The sequence below is a fragment of the Drosophila persimilis genome, unplaced genomic scaffold (assembly GCF_003286085.1).
Source record: "Drosophila persimilis strain 14011-0111.01,24,50 unplaced genomic scaffold, DperRS2 tig00000431-arrow-pilon, whole genome shotgun sequence".
NCBI classification, from domain to species: Eukaryota; Metazoa; Arthropoda; class Insecta; order Diptera; family Drosophilidae; genus Drosophila; species Drosophila persimilis.
In genome coordinates, this window is record NW_020825312.1 from 671,508 (window position 1) to 694,488 (window position 22,981).

At 43.1% G+C, this 22,981-nt stretch overlaps 1 protein-coding gene across 1 annotated transcript; it reads left to right on the forward strand.

Annotated features, from left to right (window-relative positions):
• Positions 1 to 1,041: 1,041 nt before the first annotated feature.
• LOC6595851 (transcription factor SOX-1) lies at positions 1,042 to 22,076 on the forward strand. Its single transcript, XM_026989900.1, has 7 exons — positions 1,042 to 1,114; positions 7,333 to 8,120; positions 8,233 to 8,396; positions 15,417 to 15,483; positions 15,544 to 15,671; positions 18,420 to 18,514; positions 21,253 to 22,076. Exons 2-7 carry the CDS (start codon positions 7,429 to 7,431, stop codon positions 21,871 to 21,873), a joined length of 1,767 nt encoding a protein of 588 aa, XP_026845701.1. The 5' UTR covers positions 1,042 to 1,114; positions 7,333 to 7,428; the 3' UTR covers positions 21,874 to 22,076.
• Positions 22,077 to 22,981: the final 905 nt, after the last annotated feature.

Below are 22,981 nucleotides of genomic sequence, written 5' to 3' on the forward strand. Positions count from 1 at the left end.
GCGGAGCCAAAGTTTCGCTTTTCTGAGAGGATTTTGTCGTGCCTGCTTAGGTAGATGTGGATGTGTGTGCCTATGTATGTGTGTGTTGAGCAAAAACGTTACATAGACGGCGATGCAGCAGCAGCAGCACCAGCACCACCAGCAGCAGCTGTCGCCGAACAGAGACCCCACTCTGCCCCAGTCCGATCCCCTCTTGGCCAATGCCTATGCCGGGGCCGTGACTCGTTTTTGGCTCGTGTGGGCTAAGAGAGCGCGCGCCAAGTTTTTAGTTACGCGTCGGAACGTATCCGTTGAATAGCCGCCAAAGCGCGCTTAGATGCAGCAACTGGCCAAGAGCCATCGACCAGCAACGGCAACAGCAACAGAAGCAGCGCCAGCAGCGACGGTTAAAGCCCCTCGCAAAAAACATATATTGTATAAAAAAAATAACAGCAAACTTCAAGAAATTTTCATAATTTTGCTAACTTATTTTCAGTGTTTATAACGTGTTTTTTTTTGTTATACTTAACACGAAATTCCCATAATTTCCATTAAAACTTAATCCTAACAGTGGTCTCTGCATACGAAAAAAACCCCAAACAATATAAGGTTTTATGTTCACTAAAGTGCTCCTCATCAAAACAAACCCAAATAAAAATCGAACAGAACACACATAGTCGTGAAATCCTAAGCTACTTTTTTTTCTCGTTAAACTTCAAATCAAACAAACTTCATTCTTCAAAGAATCGAGTTCCCCAGTATAACAATAACCAGAAGAAGACGATCCATAAGTATCTTATCAATGAATGGAAAGCAAACAGCACACAAATCAACATAAACTAGTGATATCCCATATGTAAAGTGTTCGACAAACAGATTCGGTTACGAAACAGAAACAACAGAAACAGCTCAAGATCATAAAAGTCTACAAATTCAATATTTTATGGCATGTCAGAGAGAGTGGAATCTATAAACAACAACAAAAAACCATAAACAAATATTAACCAGATGATTTGGTAGTATATACATACATATATACATATGTACATGTATTCTGTGTATATGGTGGCATCGATTGCTTGATTCACATCGCCGGAAAAGCGGGAAATACAAAGGAAATGCAGACCTTTCCAAGGTAAGACTGCGCTTGATTTGTAAGGTATTATAAAAATAAAGGACGGATACATAACCAAACTAACGAGTAATTAGTATATATGTAGGCCAGGGACTAAGGCAACCAGACATCGCCCTTGTGACTTAGAAAGAATAAAAGAATTTCAGAGAAACTCACTTTAGAAACTTAAAAGCGATTTGATTGCTCAGATTTTAGTATATGATCTCTGCATCAACCAAAAATCTCATAGAAGAAAACCCATCCCTTCGTACAAAAAATCGATTAAACATGCTCCTTAAAAGAAGGGATCTAGATCGATTTCTTCATATATATGTACAAGAATCAAAACACTTCTTACTCAGCAATGACCCGAAGGAACTAGATTAATTAAATGATTGCTTTTCACCAGCACAAGGTATCATGTATCGTATCTCGAGTGGTGAACGCGTAACATTCCTTACTATCGAACCGTCGTAACTATATTCGGCTCGCACCAAAAAACAAATCCTCAAATTGGTATAATTCTTCGTAAAAGGGTAGTATTTGAGCTATATTCATGATGTTTTATTAGCGTGGGTATTTTCGAGTGCCTATTTTAATCGATATGTCAGTTATCGATATAAGCCAACAGCAGTGCATCGTGCATCAAGAAAAGGGATCGTATTATTTTTATAATCCATTTCTGTAAATCTGATGCATTAATTCACCAGCATTACCGTAAGAAACTATCCCTGATCCCACCCATTGCTTAATCTGAACCAAATCACAAATACATCAAATTCTTTTCGAAGCTTACAGAATTTGCATAGCTCAAACCACTTTGGTGAAATCCAAATAAATCCATACTGGCATCGGAGCTCGTATAATTAAAAAGATATCAAATTTGTTGTTCTTTTTCCGCTTCTCTAAGGTATGATTTAATTCTGAAATTAAAATCTTTGTATGACCATCAATTAGGTAAACATTGAACATGGAGAGATTACCATACAAGCAGAATCAACAGATTTCATTGTTTGGATAATTTCAGGATTTTCCTCTTTTCTTTTTCTGCTACATCATGGTCGGTATCTTTGTGGCTCCACTCGACTGATGTTTACTTTTGCTTTCGATCTTCCACTTGAATTAAATCAAGTTCTCTTGCTGCCCTCGAAGGGAATCGAAGCATCCACAGCTGTTTGGTTAACTTAATTTTTGATGGGGTATCTCAAGCAACCCAAACAACTGTGTATAACCCAAAAACTATGTTAAGGAATGTTCAAAGTCAAAAACCCCAGAGAAATGGAATGACGCAATTAGAGCCAATAATAGAAAGAAAATATGTTTGTATGTGTATTAATATTTGCACAAAATTTTAGGAAAAAAAATTGGCCAGAAGAATTGAATGTGACGTCCCTTGTGACGCTTCCTTCGACTTTGGAACTATGGAATTGTGGAACTGTAGAGCAAACAAGAACAAGAAAAACTTATTAGGGAATGAGAAAGAGAAAGAGGGTAAAGGCAATATCCATATGATGGGAGGACAAACACAATTGTGCAAATAGAATTTTGTGAAATTATTTTGCGTCTCTTATCGAAGCCAAATAATTGCGAGCGGAACAGATGTTATGCGAGTCCCATTGTCTGGGCCACCTATTTATTCAATAACATTAATTCACATATATTTTAGACGAGAGCTGGTTTTGGCCGGCCAAGAATTCTAATTAATATTCGGTTGTACTCGAATCCGTATCAGTATCTTCATTGCCCTTGGCACGAACTTGACACTGAACCAGAGCCATAGCCACAAGAGAGGGAGAGGTGGGTAGGGCAGGGAAACGATGGTAGGAATCGAGGTAGGGAGAGATACATTTACGAGGCGATTGTTGCGAGTGTGAAAGTTCTTAATTACAAACATTAGGGGGCCCAGCGGCTTAGGGCCCCAGCAGAAGACCGGGCCCAGCAGGCGGCCAAGAGACACTTTTGAATGGAGGGACTGTGGGATTGGGAATTGGTACCGAATGGGAATGGCCACGATGCGATACATTTCAACACAAAGTGGAGACACTTAAAGCTCTACCTGTATTGAGATTCTCCGACTGCGGAGACTCCGCGACTCCTCTTGGGGCAAAGCAGCGAACGAGCTCCTCTTCCAGCTCGGCTCAGCATGTGGCTAAGCCGATCATAATTCTTGTTTGACACACCAACAAACGGATGAACAAATGAACGAGAAGCAGCTACAACAAGGCATGCCTGGTGGATGGGGGATGGGGCATGGGGGATGGGGGGTTGTGGATGGAGGATAGCCCCCGAAACTCAAGTGGCCATCGGGTTAATTTTTACTCCTACTGAGATACGAAAAAAAGAGGAGGAAAAAAAGATCTCCATATGAAAGGCCAGACATAAAATATCTGCTGGGTTATCTATTAAGGCCACTAGATTAACACCCAAGGAATGTATGCAGTGCTCTGCAGGCCCACGCTATAACCGCTTAACGGTTACGTTTCCGTTACAAAAAAAATATCAGATATATATTTTATGTATATGTAGATATACATATACTCGTAAGAAGACGATTAAATAAAAGAAGAAGCTCTTTGGCTTGCCATATTCACAGCAAATAAAAATATCTGGAGTGCAATTTGTGCACAGCTGGTGGTGCAACCGTCGCCTCAGATGGTGGCCCTGTGGTGCACCACTGCACCACCAACTGCAACTGCAACTGCAACAAACAGAAAAGAAAAGGGAAGAGAAACGATACGATGCGATACGATACGAAATGAAAAGAAAAGAAGGCAACTTGACAACACAGAAATTTGTTTGCACTCCATAAGGATTACAAATGCGAGCCATGCGTGTCCCAAGGCTCCCCTTCCTGCAGCTCCTACTTCTGCTCCTCTTTTTCTCGTTTTTAAATAAATTTCATGCTTAATACGCATGCCTGGGCAATTTTTACTTTAACACCACGCGGTAATGCCCGGAAGCAGTGCAGATGTCGCCTCGCATAGCCCAACACAAGTTATTGACCACGAAGCTGTTCATGGGCCAAGAATGCAAATGAACAGAGCTGAACAGAAAGAGAAAAAAACACAGAGAAAGGGTCAGAGAGAGCGAGAGAGAGGGAAAGCTAGAGAAATGGTAGGCGCAATCCGACACCAAGAGAAAACAACAGAGTCGGACAGATAAAGATGAATGGTCCATGGTCACTTGACCAGTTAATTGTCGTACAGTCTGCGGTAGCCATGCTCGTCTGTGCTCGTATGTTGTGCAGACGGGGCTGGAATGGCTTGAATTCGGTAAAAACAAGAGAATAATGATTTATTCCACGGCTGAAAACTGTAATACCCGTGCAAATCGATCGATTTTTGACAAATAAAAACAAAATTTTGCACAGAGAATAGATTTCCACCGTTTATTACTGTGTGAGGTGAATGATATTGTTTTCTGATCTAGCGTGTTCTTACTGCGTAAAATACAAATAAGAGTGTTCAAAATAATTAGGGCTAGAAAGGCAAGGTACGTTATATCTGAGCAATGGTATAGGCATAACTTTAAAGCTGATGCACATTTTCTGCAAAGAAGATAAACTGGGGAAAATATACAGATAATAATACGTGTGCTGGCTTTTATATTCGTAGCCTTATATTAAAGGACCAACAAGAAAACCTTGAAAATGAGTTCACTGTTTTTAAAAATATTCTCCAGGAAGATGAAAACGCATTTTGAAATGTTTTAACCTATTTTCGTAGTTATTTTGGAACTCTGAAGGAAGTATCTGTAAAATAAAGCTTAATCAGCTTCATTCGGCAACGAAAATCGTTGACCACTCAATTTTTTGTTAATACCGAGGAACAAAAAGATGGCATTATGTGTCTTCAAGTCAGATTACCACATGATTCGATATTTTGGGTGGTATTCTTCGGATTGCCAAAGGAAAGATCTATCCGTGTTTGGAGGTTGGTTTCCCCAATTCTTCATAAACTTCCGCCCAAAAAATGGTTGTTTACCACCCACAAATGAGCTTCCTTCTTTTCTCTATTGACATTTGCGACATGACCAATTGTCGTTGACCAAAGCCGTTCCAAAACAAAAGAACGGGCCACCATTTGGCTTGAAAAGGATCCTCGATACAATCATGTAGTCATTTGATTCGCTTTAAAACACTCATGAGCACTGCTGCTGTTGTTTTTCGGAATCAAATTGATATATCTATGATTCGTCAGCAGTTGCGATGTTAAAATCGTGATTTGAGCTACCGTGGCTGTATTTAATAGTGAATGTCAAATTATTATCTAATTATCTAATACCCAAAGACACTTCTTTCTCATGGCGTGTCATATGACGACACTGCCATAGCCAATTCCGCAAAGAATCTACTCTTTCCGTTTTACCAGTCTTTCGCAGTGCCAATGCACATGCACGGTAATCCAATACCAAAAGTTTAACCAAGTTGATCGAGGCATTATTGTCTTGAAAATCCACGTCGAAAATCTTTGAAAATCATGACAAGGAACTTTGCACATGTTAGCTCCATTTTTCCCCAAAGATTAATTATAAGCTTATCGTTAAATGATATAAGACTCGACCATAGTGGAAGTGGTGCTTTAGACCTGGACATAATAAATACAGCCAAGGCAGCCTCAGTATACATATGATATAAGATAGATTTAGGTCGTCGTAGTCGTCTGAAATATTATTTTAGCGGGGCGCTTGCTCCCTAGTAAATCAATAATATGAGTAAAACATAAATGAAACTCTTTTACATGTTTACAGCAGTACTTCCAATACTTGAAGATAATATTATATATTTGGCACAGCTTATTAGCAAAAATCCAACTTATTTATGTACATATTATGTATCGTATCGTTTATAAACCTGCTCCATAATAAACGGCAATTAAAATGGAAGCTTGAACAGTTGAGTTTATTTTCAAGTATTTAATATTCGAAACAATAATAATAAAATTCGCAAAATAAAGAAAATTGAAACAGTCAGTCATCGCTACTTAATAAAAGAATGTTTTTTAATTTAGGTTTATCTTCACAGGAACTCACACAGGAGTATTCCTCAATGTGTTGACTTGCTAGCCAACTTAATTGCTTGGAAATGTCGCTGCCGAAATGGACAGCCAACCTTATCCTTCCAGCTCCAGCTCGGACCATTCTCTGGTCTCCTTTCTATGCAAATATCCACTGCAGATGACACATTTGCCGGGGATAATGCGAGCCAAAGAGCAAGGCATACGAGTTTAGAGCGGGCCATCGAATGAGTGCTCACATGTGGCATATGTCCTCGGCACGCCCGCACTCGATTGTACTCGAGATACGCTCCGAATTCGTATTCGAATCTGAATCCGAAAGGGACCATTAAACAAATTGAAAGCGTTTAGCCGGACGCTGGCTTCTTGACCCTTTTCCTCTCCCACTCCCACCTCACCGCATTTAACACATTAAGGAAGGAGCGGGGCATCAAGTGGACCACGTAAATCCCGCTTATAATGCACGCACATGTGGAATTGAAAAGCCCTAAAAGTGAAGCCTATCAACGCTCCCCATCCCCCAGCCGCTTCTCACCCATGTCCAAAACAAGCTGCTTGGGTGGAAAAATAAAATACAAAAAGTAAAATGGGAAAGAAATGGTTTTCAAGTGCCCCGTCGCATAATGAAAAGGATGGACGACGTCGTCTCCGTCTCCGTTGTCGGTGTCGCTGTCGCTGTCGCTGTGTTGTTGTTGCTGTAGCTGTTGATGCCGCATGCATCCCACACGGCTTTAAGGGTTGACATTTGGCCCGGACAATGGACGAGTGGAAAGGTTTCGCATCCAATTTCGGTCGAGTTGAGGTGGCAACCGCCAGCGCGGCTCGCAAGTGGCTCTGGGGCAGGTCCCGGTCCATTGCCATTGCCATTGCCATTCCGCCGGGCCATTCCGCATTGTTTCTCTGTCTCCGAAGAATGGGCACAGACGACATACTTTTAAAAGCTCAAATCAATTAGTTAATTGATTAACAAAGATTCCAGGGGCAACTGGTTGGGTTCTTGCTTGGCCAAACAGGAATATACTAATTATAAATGACTGAAAGTGGAAGGAGGTGGAATATAGTGGGAAATTAAACCATTGTTTAACAAGCAATGGATGATAATTTCTGATGATTAAAGTTTGGCCTCCATCCAGTTACAGTGGCCACACGGGGCGAATACTTCATAAGAACGATTCATAATATCTGCGTAGGAGGAATACTAACCGAATCTTTCCATTTCCTCAGCTCAAGACATCAACTTTGCCACATCACCTCTGACACCAGTTCCGGGAGTAACCAGACACACAGCACCCACAGAGAGCCCCCAGCTCCATCTGCGATATGATGGAACGTCTATCCACACACCTGTCGCTCACCGGCCTATCGCTAGCCCATCCACTTCAGAGTCACCTGAGCTCCGTGAGCTCCGGCAGCGGATCGCACCACCTCGGACAACTGGCAGCGGCCGTCCAGCAGCACCACCAGCAGGCCGATCAGAGCCACACCCACGCCCACCACCTGCACGGTCAGCAGTTGGCGCTGGGCCATCAGCACCAGCAATCGCAGCAGCAGCACCATCAGTGCAGCAGCAACAGCAGCAACGGCTCGCCGAACGGATCGAGTGGTTTGAGCGGCCTGCATCCCCACTCGGCCCTGCATCTGGCCCACCACCACTCCCAGCTGCACCAACACCATCAGGCAGGACAGCAGCAGCAGCAACAGCAGCAGACATCGTCCTCCCACAGTCAGCCGGCGGTGTCGTCTGCCTCGTCCCACCACAGCCACAGCCACAGCCAGGCTCAGTCGTTGCACCAGCCCCACAGTAACGGCAGCTCGCACCTGTCTGCAGGTGGGGCTGCCTCTGGTAGCAATCACCACAGCAGTGCCGCACACCACGGATCCGCGTCCAGTGCATCGAGCAGCGTGATGGCCGCCGCAGCCGCCGCCCATCTGCACCACAACTCACAGGCCTCGCCCATCAGCAACCTGCACCAGAATATGGGCACCCTCATGAACAGTGGCAGCAGCGCCAGGTGAGCGAATGGATGGTGATGGGATGGGGATGGGATGGAATGGGGACACAGACTCCATTGCGGAATGGGGAGGCCAGACAAACAACTAATTTCAATTTCAATCATTTCCCAGCGATGTATTCTTCAGCCTGATGATCCAGAACACAACGAAGCGCCAGAACGAGGAGCACATCAAACGTCCGATGAATGCTTTTATGGTCTGGTCGCGTCTGCAGCGGCGTAAAATAGCTCAGGATAATCCCAAAATGCATAACTCTGAGATATCCAAGAGGCTGGGTAAGTAATATCTAACGATGAGTCCATTCAACATGATACTCGTAGAAGATATTGCAGCTAGTTGAATTTACGATGAAAGTAGTTGAGGCTAGTATAGTATTACATTAAAAGTCCTTCAACTCATTGGAATTTTATCGCTTGTATTCCTTCAGAACAAGTACCATTCTCCTCAACCAATGGATAGTTTTGTCGTGCCCGCTTCAAAGCTGTTATTTCCAGAATAAACAAACTATGCATTCATATCACAAGCTAAGCTCACTTCAACTTCGCTTCTTTATTGTTGTTGTTGTTGTTGTTGTTGTGTGTAACACAAACCACAAAAATCTCGGCTATCTGGTGGCAACATTTTGCCCTCGAAATGGATATAATCTGAAGACAAAGGATGAGGCAATACAAAACGAAATTAAAATGCGGCACACGACCTGCCAATCTCTCGCACCCACTCACCATGGAATGGTCTCTCTCGCTCCATCTTCCTGCCTCTCTTTCTCTTTATCTGTATGTGTATCTGTATCTGTATGTCTATGTGTATGTGTCGACCTCTTATGCAAGTTAAACTAATCAACGTAATACTGTACTGTACAATGACAATGACAAACCAAAAAAAAACTCCCGCCTTAACTCCGGTACTCAGCGCAACTGTCAAAAGTGACAAGCGGCTGTCAAACAATGGAGCAGGAAGAGCGGCAGCACACACCAGCCACGAGGAGGAAGCTGTTGATTATGGCTGGAAGAAGGGGTTCGGCTTGTGCTTGGGCTTGTGTTTGGGATTTGGATTCCCGCAAGTTGAGTATGCCACCCACCCGCTTAGGTTTGCCAAATCACGGCCCTGGCCTCTTGAGGGCTTTGTCTCGCCCCGCTTAACTAGTTGCAAAGTTAAGTAGTTTATTCTTCGGATCGGGAGAGAGGGGGGAGAGCTAATCCCGGGCTGGTCTTATCGTGTCTTGGGTCTTGGGTCTTTGGGCGTGCATTTTTCGGGCAGTAAATTCAATTTCAATCCGACACGTGGCAAGTGACAGGCAGGCGAGTTCTTTAGCATAACAATGCCTGTGCCTAGACTACCTTTTTCGATCAGCTCATGCATATTATATGAGAATCGAATCGAATCTGGACTGGTCTGGTCGGGTCGGGTCGGGGCTGGTCTGGAAGGGAATGAAGGGGAAGGAAACACTAATCAGTTCTGTGGGTGCTGTCATAACAGCGATAGCAATAATCAAACTCATCCTCATCGTCATCGACCTCATCTTGGATCATTTTTCTGCAAAAATTTGTATAATAAAACTCCACGCCGGGTGCCCGTCTCTCTTCTCAATTCCCCACTGAAGCACTTGTTAAATGACTTTTTCTTGCATTTTTATTTAACCATTGTTCGGGCCAAAACAAAAGCAAATTAAATGCGACTCACTTGCCATTCAGTTGAGCGAACCAAAGAGCAACAGCGGCAGAAAATTCGCTGCACTTGAAGGACTCAAACAAAAGGGGTTGGCTCTGGCTCCTTTCAGCCAAATAGCTTTTTCGACTTGGGGCCGGGCCCGCTCCGATTCCCCTTATCTAAGGGTTCACGTAAACATATCGATGAGAAAAAGAAAACTTAAATACAATTTAGGAAGCAAACTTGAGTTTCGAATTATTTTCGATTTTTCTTGTGTTCGGCTGAAAGCTTTGTTGGCTCTTCACATTTTCCTTTTTATTCTGCTTTTTTGGCAAGTCCATTATGCGAATTGACAGTTCCCTCTCCCTCTCTCCCTCTTGCTCTTCCTCTCGTTCTCCCTCTTCTTCACTGTGTAATATTTGCTGTCAGTTGCAGTCTTTGTTAAGTTTGTTTAGAGAGAAAGAGAGAGGACTAATGGGAGGGGTGCTGCCAAAATTCTTTTGTGGCAAAGGTGGAAAAGTGGGACGGAGTGGGACTGGGACAGAACTGGATTGGCATCAACAAGGTTTGACAACAAAAAAGTATCCCAAATTTTAAAGATTGTTTTTTATGCGTTACACAGTTCTCCAACGAGCACATATGTACATACATACATAAATGTAGGTACATACTCGTATATTCGAAAGCTCTCAAATATTTCCAGAAATATTGATAGCTTCCCAATGAACGAATAAACCATACAAAATCTTGAACGTAGACACATATTGGATGAATAGATACATTTCTAACTGTAATGTTTGGAATGGAAATACTTCTTTCACAAAAGTAAAATTTTTGTAGCGCTCAAAAAAAAAACATCCTTTCTTCCTTTACCACCTTTCTCTGGTCTCTCCATTCACCTGCTTTCACTCAACTTGGCACTTCTTCTATGCCATTAATAATGTCGAGGAGAATTTTCAAAACTTTCATTACACCACAAAACCGAAACAACAATTTATTAAATCAGCAAAATAATGGGAATATAAAAAAAGAAAGCAAAGGCAAACATTTGCCACATTTACACAAAATGTCAGAGTTTTTAGCACTTGAGAAAAGTTGAGCCAGCATTCAATTAAATGAATAATTCAGCGGCAACAAAAGCAACAAAAAATTGTGCTCATTATGAGAAAAATTGCCAAACAGAAAAAGGCACAAAAGTGGGCGGAAAAGGAGGAAGTGGAAAAAACTGTGGCATAGACAAAGGCGCCACAAAAAATGGCGGCGCGAAAGCTACTTTTTCACCACACACACATACACAGGGCAGAAAGGGACAGAGATAACGAGTGTGTGTGTGTGTGTGTTTGTGTATGGGAGAGACAGGGTGTGCGTGTGATAGAGAAAGAGAGACAGAGAGAGAGAGAGAGCGAGAAGGACTGGCAACTGTGGAGAGGCCTCTTCAGGCTCGGCCTCCGACGCCGTTACCGTCACCGCCACCGTTTGCCGCCGGCGATGCCATTTATTTTATTATACAAAACAGAAACAAAAACAGAGCCCAACAAAAGATGCAACAAAAACGGGGCAGAATGCGAAAAAAAACACTGTGAATGAGATGGAAAAAACTTCAACAACGAAGTGAATGTTATAGAAAACAATTCTGTGTTGCGCCCGGGCTTAATTGAAATTGTAACTGTCATTAATTACTGTCTGGAAATTTGAATTACCAACAAAAGCAAGAACAGCGGCAGCAGCAGCAACAGCAACAAAAGGCGACAACAGCAATAACAACAATCAGATCTTTTCGGAAAATCTACCTTAAATATAGATTTGGAAGGTATAACTCCAGAGTTATTTCTTTTTTCTTTAAAATAAGGGACACATCGGATATAGTCGAATCCCACCGTAGACTCCAAGGGAAATATTGAAATATTTGTTAGAAAACCTTGAAAAACTGATAACTGATCTGGTATAAATTTAATAAAAATAAAATGGCATATGTAGAATCGATCGATTTCCCAGGGTATCAAAAGCTTGTTCCTCCTTTCCTTTTCATTGACGAACTGTTTTTTGTTTTTGTTTTCATTTTCTTTGCTTTTTTTATTTCAACAATAATTGAAAAACCTGTCGAATCAGCAATCTTCTTTATTTTTAATCAAAGCTGCTGCTCCTTCATTCGTTGCGTGGCGTTGCTGTTCCTGCGGGAATATTAAATAATGCCAGACAAAGCAAAAGGAGAGCTAGATGAATGAACAGTTAGACTGACTGAACGACTGAATGAATGAATGAATGAATGACTGACTGAACGAAACGGAACGGAACAATGGCATACTCGTGGAAGAAGAAGAGACTTGGCTTGGGACGCACAAAAGGTTGAACTCAAGCCTTTTTGCCCCCTCCGCTGGTCCATCGAGAACCTTTTGTTGCACAATAAAATGCAAACAATTGATTAGTTTGCAATTGGAAAAGCTTTCGAAGAAAAGAAAAGAGGTCTCTGGGGGGGTGGGTGAGTGGGCGAGTGGGCGTGAAGGTTACGCCGCTGCCTTTGCAATTGACAGGTGTGTGGCTGTGTGTGGATTTGTGTCTGTGGGGCTGTATGCAAACGGTACACTCTTAATTACAGTACGCTCAATCAAGAGCAAGAACAAGCGGAAAAAAGGGGCAATTTTTTTCAATGGGACCAGTCATGACCAGAATCAATATGCGCCGAAGGGTTAGTCAATTTGGTCCGTTTACCTAGAATATATAAATGGACTACAAATATTGAAAATAATTTTATTTATTTATGGAGGTACCTAATATATATTTAAATTTGAATAAGGAAATATAATCCACATATGTAGGCAGTAATGTAACATATCCTGTTCTATCCTGTTTTCAAATCTATTCGTAGACCCATCCTATTTTGTAAAGTTAGTTATTTTTCAGCCTAATGAGTAACATACGAGTATTCCCATTATCCCCGCATTTACCAAGATATTAACCTTTCGTCTCGCATTTCTGCCACACAAAAGCCAAGCAAATAAAACAAATTTCGACTGGTCGAGAAACAGAAGGAGGGAAAACTCCCAGCGCCCTCAAAGCATTAAATTGCTGGACAAACAATTTAATCTCTGGCCATGTTATGAGTGGGCCCCGAACAGAACAGAACCGAACAGAACAGAACAGAACAGAACAGAAGCAAAGTAATCCCATAAGTGGCCCGACTGTGTCCCAATGTGTGAATGGGGGACAGGAACGTGGAACGTTGACCAACTACTCGTATGTGAAAATTGTTGCTGCAGACCCCAAACACACTCGTAAACTGTAAATTGCAACTGGAGCCGGTGGCGGTTAAATATTTGCTCTGTGGGTTAACGTACAGCATTTTCCAGGCCGGAAAAACTTGTTAATTGTACCAGAATTGTACCAGAAACAGCCTCAGTAAGGTTGCAACATCTTGCTACTTATACTCGTTGCTTGTTTTTCCTATCAATTATTACGCCAGGGATAGATAGGGAGAGACTGAGACTCCTCCCCGTCTACAGCTTTCTTTGTGCAGTGTTTGGTCAAGGGGCGCCAACATCATAGACATTGGACAAACATAGACATTGTCATTGTCATCCTTTTGTGGGCTTACTCGTAGTTTATTCAACTGCTCAACTTGTAGATGTTTTCCCTGCTGTCCGTCCCCTCTGACTCTGACTCTGCCTCTGCCTCTTCCTCTGCTTGTGTTGTGTTGTGTCTTGTCTTGTTTATTATAACGTCCAGGGCACCATTCTACTCTTGTTCCCTGTTCCCATTCCCTGTTCTCCGATCCCCAGGCTGGCATTCTCTTGAAGGTGTCGTCCACAGAAGGAGAGCACAGAGAAGTTGCTCATTTGATGGGCACAAGGCACTTGGCCCTGGACGGCGGACTGGGACTGGGACGCTGTCAATGTATCTATAAATTAGTATTTTACCATTATAAGTGGGTGGCCTAGGGGAGTCAGGAGATTCTGGCTGTACAATTGAGCTTTTGTATTGGGCCTATTGTTATAGTTTTTGTTGCCTTATCTGACTGGTTGCGGGTCCCTGTGGGGGCCACAGCCAAAGCCTGCGTCTGACACTCGTTTCGTTTCCTTCTCGGCTATAAAGGGTGCCTGTCACAACAATGTGTGCTGTATCTCCTATGTGTGCATCTATGTATTCACGTACGAGTACGAGTACGAGTATGTGGCATTATTCTGGCTTTGTGTCTGCATGACAAGCCACTAAAATTACACGTTATAACTAATTAGCGACTTGTCCACCCACAGAGCCCCCTCAGCATTCAGCTCGGCAGCAATTTATCAACTAATTTATATACAATATGTCCCAATTTTCTTGGTTTTTCTTTTCTGATTAGGGAATTACAATTGTTTAGTCAAGGCGTATAGGAAGATTACAGCGAATGATAAGTGCAATGTACATATACACAGGTCGGAAGGAAATGCCATTCACGGAAGTAATACTAACAGCGTGCAATAATTCTAGCCCTGCCAAATATTAAGACATACAAGAGCTGCTTATTTATTTTCAATGGGCCTGTTTGACTAAGTGATCTTAATGCCCAAATTTTACCATCTAATATCCATACACATTAAAGCCATGGGATATACTCGGACATATATACAACTTTCCAATATGATTGTCACGAACATTAACAGGGATATCCGAGTTCTGCTTTGAAGGCCAGCTAGAACTGTAGTAGAGCATGTACAGTTGGACACATTATTTGTAGTTTATTACTTGTACCACGTCCCCTAACTTTCTACATTAAAACATCGAACAATAAAACCCTGAATTGAAATCCAACAACGAAGAGATCTTATTCGTAACATATTCTCAAAACAGAATTCAACCATAATTTAGCCTAAGCTCTCTTTCACGACCACCCAATCTCTTTGAAATATGCAGACTCCCCAACTGGCTGGAAGTCACATATTATTGTGACGTCTCCCAGCCCTGTGCCCACTCCCTCAATTCAGACATCATATGACACATGTCATTATAACGTTTTACATTAACTTAAAAACATTTGCAATTTCCACACACACACAATGGCTGTACCGGAGCTGGGATAGAAGCTCGGTAGGACTCCAAAAGCTACCCTATGTGCCACTTATGTGTCTCTGTGTATATGTGTGTGTGTGTGTGTGTGTGTGTGTGTGTGGCACGTGTATCTATGTGTACACATCCTGGCCAACGCCCTCAAGAAGGATCGGCGCTGTGCTCGACCGACCCCTACCCGAAATACTCGGAATGATGAAGGCAACGGCAACCCAAAACCACCTGCTGGGGTTAACACAAGCTCGTCTGAATCGAATGGAACCAAAGGCGGCCAACAATGGTGGGAAAAGAGACGGATAGATAGAGGTAGAGGCAGAGGCAGATGCAGATGCAGAGGTATAGAGAGGTAGAGAGAGATGGGCTAAGAGTGAGACAAGAGACAACTGACAACGACATTGTTAGTTGTTGTTATCCTTCTTGCACAGACAAGACAAGTTTTGGCCCCAAGCCCATGTAGGGAATTATGTTTATGTTCGACAGCTTCTCGTGAGTGCACTTCAATTGTTGCCAGAATTTGACAAGAGCATTGAGTGTTCCCTCCTCCCCTTAAGCCAAATGTAACTAATGGATTAACGAGCCCCATTTTGAATGAAATCCCCTTCCAGGTGCAGAGTGGAAGTTGCTTACTGAGGAGGAGAAACGTCCGTTTATCGATGAGGCCAAACGTTTGAGGTAAGTTTGGGATATGCGGAGAAGAGTCCCTCACCATGTCTAAGGATATTCGTTGTTTAGGGCCATGCACATGAAGGAGCATCCGGACTACAAGTACCGCCCGCGACGAAAGCCCAAAGCCCTGAGACGCGACGGTTATCCATATCCGATGCCATATCCATCGGTGCCCGTGGAGGCGTTACGTGCCGGTGAGTAAATTTGGATCACATTTATATGAGAAATCAATTAAGAGCTTAGAGGCTTAGATATCCTATCAAATATTAGGAAAGCTTTCGATTGGATCAAACGAAAACGGCTAAGATATACCTACATATTACACTATGCCGCAGTCATTTTGTACTTTGCACAAGATAGAAAATTAGGTTGTAAGCCTGAATGAATAGATCACTTCCTATACAAAAATACAAAAACCACGATTGCTTATCTCTGCGCTCTTTCATAATTTATACTCCACATCTGCAACGTAGATATCCATTAAAATAGATGGGTTGAAAAGGGAAATGTACGACCTTTAACAGGATTTTTGATTTTTGCCTATAGAGTAGATATACCCGATGATATGGCTACACAAAGTTTGAAGTACTATAACATTTATAATGTTTCTATAACATTTTTATTTTTTACAACATTTTTTGGTATGTTATGGTATGGTGTGGTATGTTTTTATGTTTAGACGTACGAATTGTTTAGAAAATCAACGCCATTTAATAAGACACTATGAAATGCCTTTTTTAATTGATATGTAATTCCAATTTTTCAAAATGTTAAAACAAGCATTGAACATATTGTGTGTTTAAGTCTAAAAATATTCTGAATTCAGCTTCACCTACGAAACACATATCGAAAACCCCATCCTGCCCATCAATATCTTCAACCGACTCATTTCAAAGCAGAATAAATTCTCCTCAATTTACATATGCCACAAGCACCCCTTGAGAATGACCCTTGAAAATTCATCAAGCAAAGCACAAAACTAAGCGAAAATAATAAGCGAGTTTTATGAGCTCTCGACACAAGACAAATGCAAATGTGACACGATATGAGGGGAGCCACCAGTACCAACCAACAGTGCTATGACAAACTATCCCCACACCCCACACCCCACTCCCCAACCACACCACTGTCAAAGCCGCAGCACCACCCAGAGAACCGCGTGGAAACGGGAACCACCCATCTGACTGGCTGACTGACAAACTGTGAAGTCATCATCCTGGCTTAACAACTCATTCGAGTGATGGGTTGTGAGGAGGAGGAAGCAGAAGACCCGGACAGGGAAGAACCATCATGAGCATAAGTTTCCATTCATGATTTTCCATGCTCATGAATGGAGAGTGGGGAGTTGTGGGTGGTGTTCGTAGTTTCTGTTGTTGGTTGGAGGTTTTAAATTAGCATTTGTCACGTTTTTTTGTCTTTCACCCCGTCCTGGCCACCGTCGTAGGCCTCACGATTCGGCGCAAGTTTTCTCGGTCTAAGTTTGTGCCTGATCCTTTCAGCTCAGCTCAGCCCTGTTCTGGGTCTGGATGATTTATGCCCAACGGAAATGATAATAAAAATGGTAGGAAATGCGTAATAAATAAACCGAATTAGTCTATTTAGTCTGTTCGGGCTTCCCCATCAATGCACTCCATCCCTTTATTGGATGGGAGAGGGAAAGGATATGGACTTAGAGACCAGAAAGTTCAACCAACTGTGGAATTACTTAGTTAAACATATGTATGCACTTGTACATATATTATATTATTTTTTGGATATACATATGTATATGCAATATGCGTTCTTATTAAATTAGAGAAAAGGAAGGGAAAGGGAAAGAAAGGGATGTCAGTAAGCGTATAAGGAATGTATTTGAATTTATAATTTTATGAGGATTATTATTGGCTTTAATTGGTTTTGCTTTATTGCTAAATAAAATACTTTAAATGAAGAATTTCAAGAACAAGCAAGATATTTTATGTACGTATGTACATATTCATGTTTAGATAATATCCAATATCCAAACCCAAGAAATCCCACAAAATTATATAGGAGCTTCCGTTTGGTTACAAAACAAAAAAGAGATCCACAACAATGGAGCAAATACCTAATCCGCTATTATAATAATAACAATGATGATGGCATGGCATCCGAAGTCGTCGCTACTTCAAATTTTCAATGAGTGGAAAATACAGATTTCAGATACAGTGAAACTTTGTTGTCTAAGCAAATTTAATTGCTCGTCTTGGCTGGGCCGAACAACTCTTTCAATCAAACCCGTAGCGCCATCAATGAAATAAATTTGGTTGTTTTTTCAATAAGCGGCGCCTGCAATTATCGACTTGGCCATAAAAGGCCAAGAGAGCAGCTGGATGACTACCGTTTAGGGCAATTGATAATGAGTGCCGTCCAGAGAGTATCTATCAGATTGGTGGATACGCAGATCGTACTCTCTCTGTGGCCGCACTCATCTTCCACGTAAAATAGCTGATTCAGCGTACAATTAAATGGCGACCCCGAAAGAAAAAATTTGTATTTAAAAGAAATGAAAGAGTTGGCCGAACAATGGGCGCAAATATTTCGAGTGGCAATTATTTTAAACACACACCAAGGTGAAGTCCAACAGAAACGAGCCGAAGAAGCAGTCCAAGTCTCCAAGAAGCCATTGCACAGTGGCTAAAAGTCAACACAAGACTTCACATAGGAATGCACATTTCAAGAGATTCTTAATTTGAGCATTCAATTAACCCAGGGTAACCCAGGGAGCTGGGTAAAAAATACAAATTAATAAATAGAAAATATGTTTGAAACGATTTTACTCCCCACATTTCATCGCTCATGGCACCACTGTGCCTCCATCCATAGTGATAATTGTTGTAAACTCTCTTTCTTTACTTCCCAAACCGAACCGAACCGAATCGAGCCGGGCTCATCTCATCTCTGGTTGTTTGCTTCACTTGCAGGCATTTCGCCCGGTTACTTCGCTCCCGGTCCCACAGCGGCTGCATATCACCTGGGCAGCCATCTCGGCCAGACATCGACGCCGACCACGACGCAGGTGAGTCTCTCTCTCTCTCTCTCTGTTTACCACCCTCCTTCCCCCCCGTGCCACACCTGTCCCTGGAACGCGGGGCTCTCAAGTGCCAGCACGTCCATCAAAAATGCTGAACGGTAGCGAAGACCAATTACAGATACGAGTATGAGTACGAGTATGTATACATCGATGGATGGAGATGGGGATGGGATGGAGGGAGATAGAGGTTACCCGGCTGCCCTGCTGGGGTTACCTTAATAACATAATTACAAACTCCTACGGCTGACGCCCACTTTAAAAGGCGGAAAACATGCGGTCCGCTGGCCGTGACTAAGCGCAAGCAGGAGGCAGGAGGCAGCAGGCAGCAGGCATCCTGGCCCAATTGAGTTTTCTGACATGTCATGCCAAAGGATTTGGCCACAGCCAGTTGTCATTACATGTTTAGCGGACTTAGCGGACTTCCCCTTCATCGTGATAAACAAGGGCAGGCGGACCTGCAAGGAGCAAAAACAAACAGAGCAGGACAGGTGTGACAGGACTTCTGATCGAGCTGAAATGTCCTCAAAGTGTAACTGTTTCAGCCGGTCCGCTAAAACAGCTGCTAAAACCCGCTAAGAGCTCTACGAATAGCTTCAGCCTAGAGCCTCATTCCTCCTTCAGGTGGTCAGCACCACACCACTCCAGCCCCATCCCCATCCCCAGTCCCAGACCCATCAAAACCCATTAAAACTCATGACTCTCGCTAGCCATTGTCCACTCTGTTCAGGGGCAAGTATGTAATTCTGCGGCAGAAGCCTATTTGACTCCGTGATTGATGTGGCGTTGAAAATGCGATGCGGGTGTTGAAAGCCTGGCATTAACACTAATAATAACACACCTCGCTCCTCGCTCGGCCATAATAATAGACTAAGTTTAAGCCAAACAAAATCTTGATTGAATGATGGAGGATGGCTTGGAGCCCTCCATATCGTATAGGAAAATTTCATAGTGGGCGGTGACCAAACCCCTGACAGGGCAAATTGCTGACAGCATTCCTTCCACTATTGTTCACAGGATTTCACTTTACTGGAGGCGCTCTAGCGGTGGGAGATGAAAGCAATGCCCAACAAATACAAGATGTAAGCTTCCGAATCAAAAATAACTTGGAGCTGGCACTTGGGACCATGGCTTTCCGATCAGCAGGAATGCCGCGCTGAAGGCCAAGTCTTAAAAACGTACGTGAAGCGATCGTGTGTCCAATGGATGGACTATCTTTGAGGGTTTCTGTGCAGCAGTTGCATCTTTTGGGCTTTGGGGCACACAGATCAGCAATAAAAATCATCAATGTAATCAGGAATAGATCGATTACTCGATTATGAGTGCAGGTATTCCCTAGAATGAACTCCCTAGGCTTATATCAATAATAAAACACATGTAGATATATGTTACCCATAGCAGCTAAGGACTTCCTCTCCAATTGCAATCGAATGTTGACACAGCTGACGCAAAGTCCCTGACCAAACACCGAGTGACACATACTGCACACCTGCTCGACAGCACAACCAATCTTACATAACCCACTCAGACATAACCGGGCTCTAAATCAATTAACTGCCGCGCGGATAAGTACCCAGAACCAACAGAGCCGAGACAAACAATGCATATATCCACAGTAACTGGAAGGCATCAAAATATTTACGAATCCACACTAATTCCCAATTGGGTGCAAATCAAATCAAATCAAATTGTAATCCAAAACGCTCTCGGCACACAAACTCGAGCTCCGAGTTGGGGAACGGAACCCTGCGATGACGATGACGATGACGAGGACTATGAGGATGAGGATGGTGAGGATGGTGATGATGATGATGTGTTAACAACATAATTATAGCCCAGAGCAAAGTGTTCTGCAGAAAGGGGAGCGCAGCGCAGCACAACCCCTCGCCAAGAGCATGGCATGGCATGGCATGGCAGCAACCACTCAAAACAAAACGGAAATGAAGCGAAACAACCCTCAGATGTACTTAGTACCCGTTTACACTCCCATTCCATTCCGAATCTCCCATCAGCATCAGCATCAGCATCGGCAAAAACAGCAAGAATAACTAGCAACTGGTGTAGCAATGAAAAACGTATTGCAAATCAAATAAAATTAAATTGAGACGGTTTCGGCTTGCACGGGGGTTTGGGTTTGGGCATGCGTTTGCGTTTGCATGGTGGGGGAGGCTCTGAAGGGGAGGACACGACGCGACGCTGGGCAGTCAGGGGTTGTTGTCGTTGGTCCTTGGCCATTTCCACAATTAGTTGGTCAAATAAAGCCACAAAAGTGTTGAGCAATTTGCACTAATCTGAAGGTTATCGTTATCCCACTCCAAATCTTTGTGGTTAACCCTGGATAAAGTGCAAAAGAGTGCGAATGATTTTGAGTATGCTCAATGGAGTTTCTATAGGAACGCAAGAAGTAACGAATAATTAAGATAGTATGTAGTATAGCGAGGTGGTTCGGAAAGGTGTTTGGCGGGGCATTGTTCACTGATACCCGGAAAAGTTGGAAGCTGTAAAGGTAAACAAGTTGCACAATGGTAGTTTCTCCGGAAATATGTTGGCGGGTACTAGAAATCGAGTGGCCCAAGGACCATCCTGCTGTTCGTGAGCGTGGATTTACCAAAAGTGCTAACTTTGCTTGGAAGTTTCTATTGGAACTAGAAATGCCACATTTATCATTTATTAAATATTTATCGAGTTTTCATCTCATACTAATCTCCCCTCTTCACACTGGACAGGCCACCCTCTCAGGACAGATGGACAAGTTTGCCCTGGAGAGGAGCTCGTATCTGAGCAACGCAATGAGCAATGCCGGCAGCCAGGCGAGTGCCGCTGCCTACAGCGCCTACCTGGACCCCAGTGTGCTGACCAAGGCCTACTTCGACTCCAAGATGTACCAGGATCGGGCAGCCAACTATGCCTTCGACATATCGAAGATCTACGGAGCCCAGCAGCATGCGGCCGCCCATCACCAGCAGCAGCAGCAACAGCAGCATCAGCAGCAGTTGCTAATGGCAGGCGGTGGAGGTGGCGGTGGAGGCGGAGGAGGAGGAGGCAGTGCCAGCTCCCACAACAACAACAGCAGCAGCGGACTGGACGAGCGCGACGCCACGCCCCAGCTAGAAGGTGGCGGCAGCATCGTGGTGGAGGCCAAACCCCATCTGCACTCGCCCAGCGACGTGGGTCTGGACTACGCGCAATACGCCCAGCAGTACGGAGGACAGCTAGCCAGTGCTGCGTCCGTGGGGGCTGGGGGAGTGGGTGGAGTCGGTGTCACGGCATCGGCTGGTGGGGCAGCAGGTGGCGGTGGAGCAGGTGCAGGCGCGGACTTTCGACGGCCTCTGACGGTGATCTTCTGACCACCATCCTCCAATGGCAGCGAGGAGTTGAATTTGTCTATGACTTAGGGAAGATCGAGGAAATATCCGAAAACGGCAAACCGAAAAACGAGAGATTAAAGTTAAACGTAGCCAACATTTACCGTTAAGTCAGTGAAAGGAAAGGAGACAGCTATTAATCAAGAGAGAGAGGGAGAGAGAGAGCGAGAGCGAGAACGAGAGGGAGCTAGTAAAGAAAGAGAAAATAAAAACAAAAAACCAACAACGAGCGGTGCAATTTTTTTTTTTATATTTTAAGCGCGAATCGAAGTGCATAGCATAAATTTAAACTTAATAAATATAAATGTATTTAAATTCTACTTACACACACACCCACACACACACAAAAAACCAACAAACAACACACAAAAATAAATACATCAAAATACAGAAAAATGCAAAGTAAAACAAGAAAACAAAAATATATCAAAAATGCAAAAATAAAAGACGCATTGCCATAAGCAGCGAAATTGTTGGACGATCTGTTTTGGTGGAATGGGGTGTAGGGCTTTCCATTGAATCTTGGATCTTGGGGTGGCGGTGTCGGTGGCCATCCACTTCAATCCATATAATCTTTTAAAGTTTCGAAATCAACCCGTACTCTACGACACTGTCTAAAAATTAATGCTCCATGGTTCTTTTTTAGGATTATCCGTCCTTCTAGAATACTATATGAGATTTTTGTACACCGTACCAAAGAGTAATTCATATAAGAGCCTTTTAACTTAAGTAAAGTGTTTCAGGTATTTCATGCAACCGTGATGTGCTCTTGTGGTCATCTCTTTTAAGCAGAAGGTGGCCTCGCCTGATAAATTATTTAAAAGAATCCAGTTGTAATTAAATGTTACTTAATGAATCAGCAACTATCATACATATAATACAACCATACAACCCATACAAATTTCAAAGAACTCCCACACAACAAGGAGAAAACATTTGTCCTCAATTTCATTTTTAATTAATTGCAGTTCCCGTCCTTTTTTCACTAGTGCTGGGAGAAGCGTCTGCAGGTTAATTGCGGAAAGGTTGTTATTGGTTGAAGAGTGATTTAAGAGGGGTTGGAGAGAGGGGCCACAGAGTGGGCCTAGAG

Excerpts from the sequence above, each read along its gene's own strand:
- LOC6595851 (XM_026989900.1), top strand. The coding sequence starts at position 7,429 with ATGATGGAACGTCTATCCACACACCTGTCGCTCACCGGCCTATCGCTA. Across the intron at positions 8,397-15,416 it reads TGAGATATCCAAGAGGCTGG|GTGCAGAGTGGAAGTTGCTT; the intron begins GTAAGTAATATC and ends ATCCCCTTCCAG. Across the intron at positions 15,484-15,543 it reads GATGAGGCCAAACGTTTGAG|GGCCATGCACATGAAGGAGC; the intron begins GTAAGTTTGGGA and ends TTCGTTGTTTAG.